Source organism: Rhinolophus sinicus, linkage group LG15 (assembly GCF_036562045.2).
Source record: "Rhinolophus sinicus isolate RSC01 linkage group LG15, ASM3656204v1, whole genome shotgun sequence".
Taxonomy (NCBI): Eukaryota; Metazoa; Chordata; class Mammalia; order Chiroptera; family Rhinolophidae; genus Rhinolophus; species Rhinolophus sinicus.
The window spans coordinates 24,582,296-24,597,890 of NC_133764.1; the positions used below are offsets into that span (position 1 = coordinate 24,582,296).

Genomic DNA, 15,595 nt, shown 5'->3' on the forward strand with positions numbered 1-15,595 from the left:
AGCAGCTCTTGGTTCTAATTTTCTCAGACCTTGTTCAGTTCTATTCTGACTCATTGGTCATCTATAACCAAACAAGTAGGAGAATGCTGAATTAACATAATGAACTCCTGACTTATCCGTTTTGCAAGCAGCACAGGTTTTCCCATGCAGTCTGGCAGATGCTGTTGGGTGTGTGGCAGAGACGTGCCCGTGTGCACAATGGCATGTACTTGTGCGACCCCAACCTGTCACGGGGGCAGAGACAAGCCACCGGGAAGGGTCAACGAAGCCCCCACCTCCCAGTGCACAGGGCCTTTTAACTGAGGGGAGAAGTGCCCCCCAGGTCTTCCTGGGCACCATCCTGGCCAAGACTTTGCTTCCCGTCGGCTCCTCTCTGTCCTCCTCTGCTTGGCCAGGCTGTTGCACCAGCCTCGGAAGGTTGGTGAGGGCTTCTGTGCCGGGAGGCAGGGAACCTAGCTAACAGGCAGGCCTCTGCCCACAACTGCATGCAGACCCCATGGGACAGACCCCTGGGATGAGCACAGAGCTTGGCAGGAGCTGAATCTTTGGGTGAGTGGCTAGAAGTGCCCAGGAATCAAAGCTCTGGTGAGAATTTTGGATGCATAGCTTGCCATCACGGTTCCAAGCTGCCAGGATGCCTCAGAGGACTCTTCCGCCTCCCTGACCCTCTGTAGAAAGTGGCAGAGGAGGGAGTCAAGTGCCTGAAAAGCTGGGCTTTTTAGGAGTGGGAGAGAGACCTCGCCTTGGTAGCCTAACAGTAGGTTTTCCCAGCCTGGCTTGCCTCTTTGGAGGCTCTACTGGGGTCCATTAGGGGTTTGCACTAACCCTGCATATAGTCTTGGGTCTGGGCCAGTGGGGCTATTTGATGATCTCATGATTGGGGTGCCTCTGGCTACATTCGCCATTCCTGCCTGGGGTTCACCTCTTCTCGGCAGTAGGGATACTCCCCATACTAACTCAGCTTTCTTCCCAGAGGCTTCGATGCAGAGCATCTTACTTCTCTCCCTACCCCACATTTACCCAGCACGTGTGCAATTATTGGTTACAACACCCCTGGTGGGGTGGCAGGGCTCAGGGAGGTGATGATCTCAGGAGCTGGGGAGCAGTGCTCGGACCCATGCCTTCTGATTTCAGTTCCAGCACTCTTTTGGCTTCTCTTCCAGTCTTTCTGTACCCAGGGCTTGAGCTGTCACATCTTCAGCTATTTGGAGCATCAGTGGAGAGGGAGCAACCTTTGACCGTGTGGGCACGGGCTGTGGAGAGTGAGCTAATTTCCTAGACATTTCAGAGCAAAATGACCCATTGGGACCTTGGCTTTCTGCTCTTTGGCCTGTGCACATGGGAATGGTGAGCTCTCTCCAAGTCACCTTTCTTGGCTTCTCAGTGCAGGAGCCTGGGAAACTGCCATCTCGCACTATGAACTTGCCCCAAACAAGCCTTTCCTTGTGCACAACTCACCTCTACACTTTCAATTTTCTCCAAGAGCTTCCAAACCTCAAGTAACTTTCTCCAGCCAGATGGACTTTGGACTTTCCCTTTGGGTCTCAGTCACCGCATCTCAGGGACTTTAGTAGCTGCCTCCTATTTGCAGCCTTCCCCTCGCTGTGAGTCTGCGAAAGACGTCTGCTCTTGAGGGGTAGCAGGTTCAGGGCATGACCCGGTGGGCAGCAGGGACAGAGAAGATCAGGGGGCTAGGGCAGGACTGAGCTGCCTTCTTACGGCCCCCGTTCAGCTCCAGCTCTCTGGGTCTGCTGGCTACGGAGGCGGTGTGCCCATCCTCCCCTCCTCCTTGCCACCCCGACAGCATCCATCCTGCAGGGTCCTCTGCCAGAAAAGACGAGCTGCTTCCGGAAGTTGAGGAGCACCTCACTGAGGCCAGGCTTGTGTCCTGCAGCAAGATGTGGAGATGGCTGGAGCGCAGGTCTTACTTTTCTGGTGTCTCAGGACTCCCAGGTTGCTGAGGAGGAAGGTCCGGTTATGACCTCTGACATAGTGAATCTGTTCCAGAGGCTGAGTTCGCCCAGGGCTGGGGGTGTGGGTTGTAGCTCCTTGACCACTATGTGACAGGTACATTGTCCCCTCAAGGTACTACTTCCTCCTCTGGCCACCCAGTTAGTTACTCCTGAGCCTTGGGACTCAAGCTCCAATGCTACTTCTTCAGGGTGACAGTTCAGGGTCCCCATTATAGGCTCTCAGAGCTTCATGTACCTTTCCGTCCCAGTACTTACCACAAGTACAATTTTATATTTACTTGTCAAATTTCTTTTTGACTAGGAAATGCATTCACATGGTCTAAAAATAAACCAATGAATAAAAAAAAAATGTCTACCATGAGATGTCTCTCTCCACGAGTTCCCCATCCACCTAGTTTCTTCCAACCCCGGCCACAGGTAACCGATGTTACTAATTCTTTGCAGCATTTCTTTGGGCATATGCAAGCAGAATCTCGAATCCCTCCTTTAAGACACAAAAGGTAGCATACTATAAACACTTTTTGCACCTTGCTTTGTCAACCTAGTATATCATGGGATCATTCCATTGATGTAGAATGTCCTCATTCCTTTTTTCACAGCTGCATAGCATTTCATTGCATGATTGTTCCATAAATTATGGAGCCAGCCCTTATTGAAGGAATTAGATTTTTTCCTATATTGCTCTTTCGATTAAGCTCATGCATATGTCATTTTATACTTCGGCCAAATATATCTGTGCGGGGAAATGCCTGTTCAGAGGTTATTTGGGTTTGTCATTTGTAATTCTGTCCTCCACTGAAGTTCCACTAATGGATAATCCCACCATCCCTGTAAGCTCCCCAACACGGTGGGAGAGAAGTTTTGGATTTTTGCCAGTCTGATGGGTGAAATGTAGATATCAATTTTAGTTTTAATTTGCATTTCCTTTATTATGACTAAGGTTAAGCATCTTTTTTATATATATTTCCTCTTTCCGTGAACTGCTATCCATATCCTTTGCTTGTTTTTATCTTAGATTTTTGATCACTTATTAATTCTAAGAGCTTTTATAAATTAGGAAGATTTAGCTCTTATCTGTGATGAGTTGCTCATATGTTTTCCCAGTTTCTCATTTGTCTTTGGATTTTGTCTACAGTGGTATTCCTACACAGAAGTTTTTGATTGAATGTATTGGTCTTTTCCTTACAGATTCTGCGTTTTGACTAATTGAAAGCCCTCATCCACTCCTTACTTATAAGAGAATTTCCTTCTGTTTTCTTTTAGTATGTTATGGATTTATTTTTACATCTAAGCCATTGATTCTTCTAGAATTTATTCTGGCATTTGATATGAGGTGTGAATCCAACTTTTTTATTTCTTTTTCTAGAAAGCTAGCCAGTTGTCCCAACACCAGTAAATTGACCAGTCATTTTTCCTCCCTGGTTTAGGAAACCTTATTTCTGTATACTAAATCCCCAATCGCATTTGTGTCTGTTTATGTGCCAGCGCCTTAATTGCAGAGACTTTACAATAGGTTTTAGTGCCTGGCAGGGCTGGTCTCCCCCATAGCTCTTCTTCAGTTTTCTTGGCTGGACTTGTATATTTTTTCATATGAACTTTAGAATAAGCTTACAGTGTTGAGAAATAAACTTATTTTTATTTTAATGAAATTGATTGGGGTAACATTGGTTAATGACATTATGTAAATTTCAGGCGTATGACTTTATAATACACCACCTGTCTATTCGATTTTGTGCTCACCACCCGAAGTCTAGTCTCCTGTCACCATATATTTGATCCCTTTGTCCTCCCACCACTCCCCTTCCCTGCATTTTTATTAGAATCACTATAAATGATCAATTTACTTAGGGAGATTGACAGCAAAGCCTTTCTCTTTGTTGATGTCTGCTTTTTGTCCTCCAAAAGTGTTTTCAAGTTTTCTCCCTAAGGTCCCACACATTTCTTGTTCAGTATTTCATCTTGTCTGTTACTATTATAAATGCAGTCTTTCTTTCACTACATTTTCTCACCACTTACTTTGGCTCAATTTTGGATTACTGTGTGACTTCCCCACCACTAGATAGGAAACCATGAGGTTTTTAATCCCCAGATGCCCTAGTGCCTGGTACTGCATCTGGCAGAATAGCGGGTGCTGGGAAGCAGTACGTGAATGAGTGGACTTGCCCAAGGGGGTGATATTTAGACAGAGAAGGCACTTCCTCCACCAGGGACTGGCGTCTCCCCAAAGCTTATGCTGTTAACTTGCCAGTGGGGACCCAGAGCCATTGATCGCCCTCTTTCCCTCTTTTTCTCCTGTTTGCTGAGCCCTGACCATGTGCCAAGTCCTTGCTGGTGGCTTTGAGAGATACAGATGCCCCACACAACTTCAGATCAAGACCGGCCCTTACCAGCCAGGTACGGGTACGAGCTCAGGCTTGGAAATTAGTACCAGTTCTGACTCTGCCTCCCAGCAGCTGTCTGAGGTCGGGCAAATGCCTTCACCTCTCTGAGCCTCAGTCCCTTGTTGATTAAAATGGGGCTAATAACAATGCCTACTTTCAAGGGATGTTGTAAAGATTAATTATAGAAAGTGTGTGGAGTGCTCAGCACAGGGCCTGGCACATAAGATATGCTCAGTAAACGGCTGTTACTGCTGTGGCTGTGAGCCAAGCCAAGAATGTTTCTGGGCCCCTGGGTTATTGTCCTGGAACTGATTCCCAACCTCAAGAGTTGACCCTTGAACAATATAGTTTGAATCGCATAGGTCAATTGAAAAAAAAAAAATCCATGGATAAGCAGATCTGCGCAGTTCAAAGCGTGTTGTTCAAGGGTCCACTGCAATTACTGAGCTTGTTGTTGAGGGCAGCGTGTACTCTCTCGAAGGCCATCTGGAACCTTCTCAGGATTCTGTCTCCAACCAGCTGTATGTCCTTGGGCAGGTCACATTCCCACTGCAGGCCCACTATTCCTCATCTGTAGAACTGGGAGGTTGGACTAGAATCATCTCTACAGTCTGCCCCTCCTTGCCCGAATGCTCTGTGTTTCTAACGGAGATGAATCTGGGCCTCACTGGCCAAGCACACTTTGGTGATCTCTTGAGGAGATGGATGTTTGGCGCTATCGCAATTGTTAAAATAGAACAGGCTTCTGAGTTGTAGCCAGAATATAATGAATCCCATTTCTATAAAACGATGATGATGACGAGACCAGTCATGTAGTGGGGTTTGTTGACGTGGCTGGCCCATTTGGCCCAATATCCTCTGCAACAAATATAAATGTGAGACTCTGGCAAAGTAGTTTAATGTGACGCCTGAGGAACTTCCGAGTAAAGCCAGGTGTGTGAGTCACTGAGTTGGTTTCATAGTCTCCCTGGCTGATGGGACTGAGGCTCCAATTTCTATTTGTGTTGGTTCAACGGGTGGGACTTTCTTCCAGACGGAGGCTTCACTTTACAGATGGGGACCCTAATGACTGGAGGGGAAGAACTTGCTCAAGGCTTGCAGCTGGTGAGCAGATAGCCATAGAAGCTTCTGGGCCCTTCTTCACTTCTCTGTGGCTGGGACTGTATGCCTCTAGTGGCTCCTACCTACCCCTGCCGGTCTGGCAGTTTCTTTCTTCCCAGGTTTCCCTGCCAGGCTGTCTGGTTCCCTTCCCTAGAAGGTGTGTTTGACAATTGAGGATTTTGTCTTATGGGAGAAAGAGTTTGGCCTTTATCCCAAGGGGCAAGAGGGAACCATCAAAGGTGGTATTATGAATATAAGACATTTATTGAGCCCTAAATACTGGCAGGAGTGGTGGTGGTGGGGGACGTGGGAGGCAAGAGGAGGAAATACAAAGGGCTCTGCTCTCAAGCAATGTAGGGTCTTCCTGGAGGAGCCATAAGGTTCGAAGCAGGAGACTGACCTGATCGGATGTGTAGCAGGTGAGAAGGAGAAGAAGTGGATGGAGACAGGGAGGAGGCTGTCCTCAAAGCCAGCGAGAGACAGCGAGGCTGCACAGTGGGAACGGAGAGGCTTTTGTTTTACAGATGGAGTCACAGGACTTAGTCACTGACTGGACCTGGAGCTGGGTGACAGTGAGGAGAAGGGGAGGTGATGACACTCAGGGCTCTGGCTGGACTATTACAGCCTGTGAATGGTGGCAGAGGAGCAGGGTGGGTGCCGCTGTTGGTCCTAAGGTGTCCTGAAGGGAGAGCACAGCCTCACTGTGAGGCACCTGTGGCATCTGCTGAGGGTTCTGTGGGCCCATTGTCTGTGTTCTCCCCAGAGCCCCCACCTTAGGAGAGCCAGAGTGACCAGGGGCTGGGCCTGCATGCTGGGGAGCTGGAGCATGTGAGTGTTCACACCAAGATTGTCTATGCACATGTTTGATCACTATTTTTGACATGGAAAATGTCTTAGAGGTTATCCTGTCTCTAGTGAGAAAGGAGAGATGAGAGGAGGAGACAGTGTTTGTGGTCACAGCCCAGGTCTTCCCACTCCTGCAAACCATCCTTGCACTTATTGTTCTTGTTTTGGGGTAAAGGAGCCTGGAGATACAAAAGGAATAAAACACATGGCCCCTTTTCTTGAGGAGCTTATAGTTTAACTGAAGAGACAAGAAGAAATAGGAAGTCACTAGGAAGCCACACCACAGCCAAGTAGACCATGTGCGGGAAGTCTCAGAATTGGGAGTTCAGAGCAGGTCCTGGTAATCTGGGAAGGCTTCCTGGAAGAGTTGGGCCTTGAGGTGACAGGCCTAGAAGGTGAGAGAGAATGGGAAAGGAAGATACAAACAGCAGCGGGAACTACATGTGCAAAGGTGCAGAGGTAGGAATCTGGAGATTCCTGGAGGCATCTAGGCTACTTCCCAGGTATTCAGTTGCTGGGTATTCTGGGAACTTAGGGTTTTTTTGTTTTGTTTGTTTTTTGACTCCTGGAGTTTGGGGGAATAGTGCAGGGTGACAGAGTCACCTAAAGGGACTGGGAGGTGTTTCCCAAGACCTAGCTCCTTTCCCTAGGGAACACTTCCCAGCCTCCTGGAAAGGGAAGTCCATTGAGGGACCCCCGCACACCCCCACCACTGCAGGACCTGAGTCCTGCTCAGTTTTCTGTCTGGTGGGCCCCCAGTTGGGCAATGGGTCCCCAGCTGCAGGACCTGGTTTGGGGTGTGGGAAGCTCTGTACTTGCCCCAAGAGAGTCCAGAGGCTTGTCACTGAGGGCTAAGGGGAAGTGCCAGTGCAGAAGGCAGAAAAGCTAGTTCCTGCTGGATGGTGCTACCCAGCCAAACCCAGGAGCCCAGGGAAGGCCAGAGCCCACAGCCTAGCTCTTGGCCCACCCACTTCCACAGCTGAACCTGTGCTCTGGGCTCTCCCTGTCCCCAGGGTATGATAAGAATGGTGTTTTCTAAGGCTTCTGCCCAGGCTTGGCATGGAAGAGCCTGGCTCTGGCCCTTCTCTTGGCATTCTGGTCATGCAAGGGTTAAATCTTTCAGTAGCTTCAGCACCAGGCCTGGTCCCTGGGAGCCAGCAGGGCCAGCCCAAGGAAGGGGCACTCCCAGAAGGAGAGAAAGGAAAGGCGCTCAGAGGGGACAGGACCTGAAGGTGAGTGTAGCCCAGCCAGGGCAGGAGCCAAAGGGTTAACAGAGGCAGCAGTGCTGATAAAATGCCCCAAATTCCTGGTCCTGCCTCCAATGGGGAGGGAGTCTGGCAAATGTCAACGATAAAAAAATACATTTTAATGGCACATGATGCAGCCGCTACTGTGGGGCGCAGCCAAATGAAGCAGGTTTGGAGCAGCAACTGCTGTGTGTTACTCCAGGGGCCCCAGGGCCACGCCTCCTGGGCTCCTTCCTAAGTTTTGCCCATCAGGGTAACCCACCTCCCCAGCCCTAGGCATCCTCAAGGGCCCCTGGGTGCCCCAGGCCTCCGGCCTTCTCTGGCATTATTTTAGGAACTTCTCTCCTACCGTGGTACTCCAGCCAGTGATGGAGTTTCCGTTCAGGCTGTGAGCTGCCTCAGGCAGGTCTCAGGGAAGGAGGCACCTGGGTCTCCTCGCATACCTGCAGCAGGCCTCTGTGAATGTTGAGAAACACGGGAATAAATGAGTGACTGAATGACAAAGAATGCAACGTTTTCTTCAGCTTCTCTTCCTCCCCCATTCCGCGAACTCCTGGGCTATGAAGCGGCTTTTTTATGCTTACAAATGTGAGAGGAGAGGGCTCGATGCCCACAGCGGGCATTTGTAGGGAAGGCTAGTGGCAGGTAAGTGGTGGGGAGGAGGTGAACAGGGGGAGAAGAGGCAGGAGAGGAGAGGGAGAAGCAAGGGGAAGAGTCAGTCTGGAGGGGAAATCCTGAGGGAGGTAAGTTATGTATTATGATCCCATTTTGCAAATATGAAAACTGAGGCTCAGAGATGTTCAGTGACTTGCCTGAGGCCAGACAGTGAGTCAGTGGTGCTCTGGACCTCCGCCTACAACTCAGAATTCCACCGGCTATACTGTGCAGAGTTCACCCGGGGGGGCTTTAAACTGTTAAGTTCTCCATTACCACCGTGAAACAATCTGTGACATCAGGGAGATCCTGGGAACTGGTGTTATAGCTGGAGCAGAGAGGCTAAGAAGGGACTATGGGGGCTGAGTTTGGGGGCCGGGGGCCTGGTGCTTTACACGGGAATTTTAGGACATTTCTGGGCTCAGGCCCTGGAGCCTGGGCTTTTAGGAGATGAAAGCCAGCCCAGGGCCAAGGACCAGAGTGTGTGGACCTGGAACTCAGAATGAGACCCTTCTCTTCCAGATCATTCTCAACTCCATGCACAAGTACCAGCCACGGCTACACATCGTGAAGGCTGATGAGAACAATGCTTTTGGCTCCAAAAACACAGCCTTCTGCACCCACGTGTTCCCAGAGACCTCCTTCATCTCTGTGACCTCCTACCAGAATCACAAGGTACAGCTGCAGTCCCTGCAGCCCCCACCACTGACACCACAGCCAGGAAGTGAAGCTTCAGAGGCAGCAGGCAATGAGGCAGGCCCAGTGCAGGGACCCCAGAACCTGCAGTGTCCCTCAGAGCAACGAGACATCTCATCATGAGCAGGAAAGGAGACCAGCCTCCTAAATCTCTGGCGCAGAGTAATCACGGTCTCTGTTTTGGGGACTGGACAAAGTTGGTGACTGTAAAAACGGGGCGAATGGAACTGGCCCTGTGGCTTGAGTGTTAGGCCCTTTTGTCTATATTCTTCCTCTCCCTAGTAGGATTCAAAAGTTGGATTCTGGGCCTGCAGATAGAGGGGGAGGGAATGGGGAGAGGAGCCCTGGGGTACCGTCAGCTTTGTGGGAGCACCTCAGACTGAACCATCTGGAGGTGGTGGTCAGAGGGGGTGTCCCGGCTGCTTCCCACCCCACTACTCCCCTCCCCAGCCCAACCAAACTGCCTTTGGATCCCTGCCTGTCTGTCGTGGCCCCTGCTACCCTTTTCAGGGAGCTTTCCGCACTGTGCACATTGGAACTGTTGAAGTGGATGGGGGTCAGTGAGGAAGGGCCACAGGCCGCGGCAGATTTCAGGCAGAAGAGTGACAGAGTTGGATTTGCATTTAGAACACTCACTTAGAACCTGATGTGGCAACTGTACTGGGCAGGGGTGGCACGGACAGGAAGCGGCTACAGGCACCCAGGGGAGAAGAATGAGGAACTGAGCACAGTGAGAGCAGGAGACAAAATTGGAGGGTCTGCAGCAAGTAGAATGGCTAAGAGCCAGTGACTAGCCAGGTGTGAAAGGTAAGGCCCAGGAGGACCCAGCCCGACTCCTGGTGGGGACCTCGGGCTGTGTGTGCAACTTCCCCAGACCCTGCTATGAGTTGTGAATGTGCCTGGGGGTGGGGGCGGAGGGCCAGAGGCCAGCCCAGTCCTCTCCCCCAGCGACTCTATGGTATGTCCTCTCTTGACAGATCACACAGCTGAAAATTGAGAACAACCCTTTCGCCAAGGGATTCCGGGGCAGTGACGACAGTGACTTGCGTGTGGCACGGCTGCAGAGGTGGGGCCACTCTGGCCGGGGGTGGGGTGGGCAGAGCGGGCTTAGGCACGTGGACTCAGTAACCCTCAAAGTATCTTCACTCTTTTCCCGTCTCCCTCTGACTATCCTCCCCACCGCTCCAGCAAAGAATATCCCGTGATCTCCAAAAGCATCATGAGGCAGAGGCTAGTCTCCACCCAGCTCTCGGCCAAGCCCGACGTCAGCCCCTTGCATGGCGCCCACCAAGCCCTCCAGCATTACCAGTACGAGAATGGGGCTCACATGCAGTTTGCTGCGGCTGAGCCACAGGAGATTCCCCTCAACACCTTCCCAGCCCAGAGGGATTCAAGCCTCTTCTATCACTGCCTGAAAAGACGAGGTAGCTCTCTCCTGGTCTAGAAGCCCTAGATGGTCAGAGGAGGGAGAACAGGGGTGAAGCGCTCCTCACAAACCCTCCCCACAAAATGAGCATACATGGATGCACGCCAGTGCACACACACACACACACACACACACACACACACACACACACCTGGCTACTTGTGTGGCCTGGGAGAGGAAGCCTGAAGGGTTAGTGACTGTGGCCAGCTCAGTGCAGGGGTGTTGCTTCTTGCTTTACATGCAGCCTTCAGCATTCTCACAGACAGTGTGTGGCCTCGGTGTCCCCAGCCATTGGCACCCACCCCAGTTCCAGGTCTTACCTTGCAGCCACTGCTTTGAGAAACTTCACGGGTGACACACAACAGACAATCAGCTGAGCTCTGCCTTGAAGTGTGGGAGAAGGCTGAGTGTCACACTGCAGAGATTTTTGGATTGGGCTGCCATTTATCAAAGCAACCTCAATCCTAAAATAAGGATAACCTAGAGTTATGCTTGTGGGCTCTCCACCTCATCACACCAGGATCTGCAAAGGCTTCCTGAGAGTGGCAACGAGCTATGCTGGATGTGGGTTGGGGGCCAGGACAGCAGGCAGCAGAACTGTCTGTGCTGGCTTCTTGGTGAAGGAGAGGAGCCCTGAGCTGGGAACCAGGACAGCTGTGCTCTGGCACCAGGGCTTGATATCTCCATCTATAGAGCAGGGCTGGTTAGTGTTAGGACACCAGAAGACTTTCCAGGGTCACTGAAATTCCCTTGGGAATGAGTTTGGGGACTTTTGCTTGCAATCCAGAATGTTCTCTCGGCCTAGTTCCTAGGGACCAGCGAGGCAGAGCTCAGAGTATTCCCTATACCAGTCTTACCAAGGACTGGTACCCCCTATACCAGAACTAACTACCAAGACCAGGGGTTGGCAAACTGTGGTCCTTGGACCACATTGGGCCTGCTGCCTGTTTTCGTTTCAGCCTGTGAGCCATACAGAATGGTTTTTACATTTTTTTTTAATAGGTGAAAAAGTAAAAAGAAGATTATTATATGATATGTGAACATTATATGAAATTCAAATTTTAGTACCCATAAATAAAGTTTTCTTGGAACACAGCCATACATATGTATTTACCTATTGTCTATGGCTGCTTTCATGTGCTGACAGCAGAGTGGAGTATAGTAAGTCCTACCTGAACGTCATTGATAGGTTCTGTGACTTCAAGCAAAGCTATGTGTAATTAAACAAATGGAGGCTAATTGATATAAACAAGAGTTAGGTTCCTACAGCATATTTCTCATCAGAAAAACCTCACCAAACTTCTAAACGAAGACCCCAAACACTTTGATATTAAACATGTGAAAAATGTGAGCTATACGTATATTTAAGAGAGATAAATAAAAACAAGTAAGATAATTCTTTTCTAACCCACTTATTCTAGTTCAAGGTCGAGGTGGCTAGAGCCTATCCCTGCATCTCAGGGCACAAGGTGGGAACCCACCCAGGACAGGATTCCCTCTCCCCGCTGGGCACACTCACACACACCCCACACTCACTCAGACCGGGGCAGTTAGACACGCCAGTTCCCCTAAGGTGCACATCTTTGGGATGAGGGAGGAGACTGGAGAACTCAGAGAAAACCCACGCAGACATGGGGAGAACGTGCAAACTCCACCCAGACAGTTCCCTCAGCCAGGAATCAATTTTTTTCCTCATCAACGTTATAATGAAATGATATCGAATGAAACAACGTTATTGAAGGACCTGCTATAGGTGCAACAGATACCATATGGCCCACAAAGCCTGAAGTATTTACTATCTGGCCCTTTACAAAAAAAGTTGGCTCACTCCTGACCTAGAGCGACTGGGCCACTTTCCCAATTCAAGAGCGTAGTGCTCTTGAGAGAAAGGAGGAATTTGGAGAGAAGACGGAGAGGAGGGATGAGTGAGGGATGAATGAGAGAGTGTGGTGAGAGGGGCAAGTACTCCTCGTGGAGGAAGATGCCTCCACACGGGGCAGATGGGAGAGGTGAGTGCAGGCCTTCAGGCTGGGCCCACTCCTCCAGGCCACCTGCCGTGTGTACCCACAGCTCCCAGAATGAATCCCCAGAGAAAATGGGAAGGAGGGAGGCCAATGTAAGCCACTGGACATGTGTTCTTAAGTTTGGTGAGTGGGCTGCTGCCCACGTCCTGGGGCCTGGGCCATCCCTGGATCTCAGGGGAAAGGTGTGCACTCATGGTTGAGGAGGTTGAGAGACACACATACATGGTTTGGGGCAGCTGAGGTTATCTTTCCCCAAACAGAGTATCACTTTGGGCTGAAATGTACAAGTCATCTTATACTTACTAGCAGCTCCATGTTTTAATTTTATGAACACCATTATGTTGGAAATATGTATAATAACAACTTGATGGGACTTCTTTGAACATATATAGGGTTTACTTCCTCTTCTAAAAGCAACAGGAATGTGGCTGCAAGTAGCTTTGGCTGGCGAAGGCCTTCCTGGGAGCTGAGGATTGAGGCAGAAGCACTGTGGCTTTCATTTTCTGGCTAATTCAGACAGATGTGGCCTCTGGGCCCGCTTTGGCCTGGCAATTGTCTCCACTTTCCTTGGCTAGGGTGGGCCTAGCCTAAGAATGCCAGCACACATTAAGGCCTCTTACCATCCCCAAGAGTCAGGGTGGCAAAGGATCAAAGCTGTATGCCTCCTGGCTAAACACATCACTCAATGTCCTGTGATGTAGTGTCTCCTGAGGCCTGTGAACAAGGTCCATAATCTTTCCATTTCTTGGCTGCTGCTACCTTGTAAAAGCTGTGGCTGATTAAAATGGTTTTGGGAGTGTCATGGCAACATGGGGCAAGGGTGGCCCTGAATGACAAAGGTAGGCTGTCCTGGCACTAGGCAGGGATGTTCTGTCCCTGGGCTGGTGGCAATGGCTCTCCCTGAAGGTTTCTTTGTCTTCCAGCAGACAGTGTCCGCCACCTGGACTTACCCTGCAAGCGACCCTACCTGGAAGCTCCCTCTGCAGTGGGGGAGGATCACTATTTCCGTTCTCCCCCTCCCTACGACCAACAGATGCTGAGCCCCTCCTACTGCAATGAGGTAACCCCAAGAGAAGCCTGTATGTACTCAGGTTCGGGGCCCGAGATTGCCGGGGTGTCTGGGGTGGACGACTTGCCCCCGCCCCCACTGAGCTGTAACATGTGGACGTCAGTCTCGCCGTACACGAGCTACAGCGTTCAGACAATGGAGACTGTGCCTTACCAGTCCTTCCCCACACACTTCACCGCCACCACTATGATGCCTCGGCTGCCTACTCTCTCTGCTCAGAGCTCCCAGCCACCAGGAAACACCCACTTCAGTGTCTACAATCAGCTCTCACAGTCTCAGGTCCGAGAGCGGGGGCCCACCACCTCCTTCTCGAGGGAGCGTGGCCTCCCCGCAGTGTGTGAGAGGAAGCCGCCCTCTCCACACCTGAATGCTGCCAATGAGTTCCTCTACTCTCAAAGCTTCTCCTTGTCCCGGGAAGCTTCCTTACAGTATCATTCAGGAATGGGGACTGTGGAGAACTGGACTGACGGATGACTCCCATGTCTCCTGGACAGCCCCAGGACCATGTTAACCCAGTACTAACCTCTGTGGGTGGCCCGCACTACCAAGAAACACAGGAAGGTATTTTAAAGGGTGGGGTGTGTGCATGTGTGTGTGTGTATGTGCGTGTGTTTGGAAAGCTTCTGTCTTCTGACATGCAACTGAGGCCATGACAAGGAAACAAACAATTATCTAAGTAATGATTTTGGCTGTAGGACCCAGGTCCATTGGTATCTGACATCTCCTGACATGCTCGTGGGTGGGATGGGAGTGGAGAGTTCATGTGAGTTATTTAGAGATTTTTATAATATAATATTGATTTACTCAGGGGCCAGGTGGTGAGGTCTCTCCCACTGGGAAAGTTGGGGGAAGAGTCTCTCGCTGGGGTGGGAGGCTCTATGTGCATCTTAGAGTTCCTGGCCTTCTATTTGCAAGGGGAGCAGAGAACCTTGTTTTGGGAGCTGGAGGCCACTCTTTTGGCTTCTGGAGATTCTGTGAGACTACCTGAGAGGTGGACTCAGCTAAGCAAAGTGTGCTCTGAGAGTGGAGCTGCCTGCTCAGTGAATGGCCTGGAAATTGATCCCTGGAGCTCTGAGGGCTGACTTTCAGAGAGAGTCACATACTATGTGTCATCTGATGGGTATTTAAAAAAAAATTTTTTTTTTCCTTCAAGAGGAGGGAGAAATGCAACCAATAGCATCATTCAGGTTTTCTTATAACGTACAAAACCCTTCCCTCTTGGTCCCCGACATACAAGCTCTCACTCTCTCTATTGTGTAAGACTCCGTCTCTCAGGCACCATCTGTATCCCACGCCTGCCCTGCAATTATGAAATACACTTACCTGGCACCGTCCCCAGGAGACTGTATTGGAGCTGCTGCCAGGCAGTCCAGAGCCTGTTCTGCTCCCAGAAATTTCTTGTCTCTGGAACAAGAAAGCCCAACAGAAATAAAAATGAGAATTGAGAAAACAGCCATTTCTTCCAGTAGATTCAGCCAGGGTGCTCGAGGAGCAAGGAGAATTCTTCTCCAGTGAGGTGTTTCTCATAGTCGTCAGCCCAGCTTTTTAGCATTGAACGTCACCAGACCATCCATGGGGCTGGTGTGAACTCTGTAATCAAATGTGGGAAATCACTAAACTCTTTGCATGCTGAATAGTTATTTATATATTATATAAATAAGTAAGTAAGTAAATAAATAAATATCTATCGATCTCACGAATGCAGGCCACATGTCAAATTCAAGCTTTGCTTTTTTACAAAGGAATAAACCTAATAAAGTGAAACATTGGAGGGGGTATTTGGAAAGACATCTATTTAAATTTTATTACACATTTGATGTTAAAAACTAAGAATGGTTTAGAAAAACATATAAATAAATAAATAAATATATAAATAAAAATAAATAAATAAATATATATATATATAAACACACACACACTACAGATTAAACTTTATTAGAAGACACGGTAGCTAACGGGATGTGGAACTTCAAGTGTTTTGTTATATAGCATGGACGTTTTATTTTACATATCGGAACATAAAGCCATTTTACAACTGTGAAGTGTGTGGGTGCTGTTTACTACTGACTTGTCATTTCTTGGCTCAGCGATGGTCTCTGCCTTCCTCCCGCTTGTATTTTTTTTCTCAAGGGCCAGGTGGAGCCCTCAGTGCTTCTTAGTGTCTGTACCAAGGAGCCT

The 15,595-nt window shown here is 49.6% G+C and overlaps 1 protein-coding gene across 7 annotated transcripts in view; it reads left to right on the forward strand.

The window, feature by feature from the left end:
* Nucleotides 1-15,321, forward strand: part of TBX4 (T-box transcription factor 4) — a 32,155-nt gene extending 16,834 nt beyond the window's left edge. For 6 of the 7 annotated variants that reach the window (XM_074319847.1, XM_074319846.1, XM_019732625.2 and 3 more), the window contains 4 exons: nt 8,725-8,877; nt 9,876-9,964; nt 10,087-10,322; nt 13,272-15,321. In XM_074319847.1, the coding sequence (XP_074175948.1) occupies nt 8,725-8,877; nt 9,876-9,964; nt 10,087-10,322; nt 13,272-13,891 (1,098 nt within the window). In that variant the 3' untranslated portion in view covers nt 13,892-15,321. The remainder of the gene's footprint in view (nt 1-8,724; nt 8,878-9,875; nt 9,965-10,086; nt 10,323-13,271) is intronic. The other variant, XM_019732624.2, reaches the window with a different exon arrangement.
* The last annotated feature ends 274 nt before the right edge of the window (nt 15,322-15,595 follow it).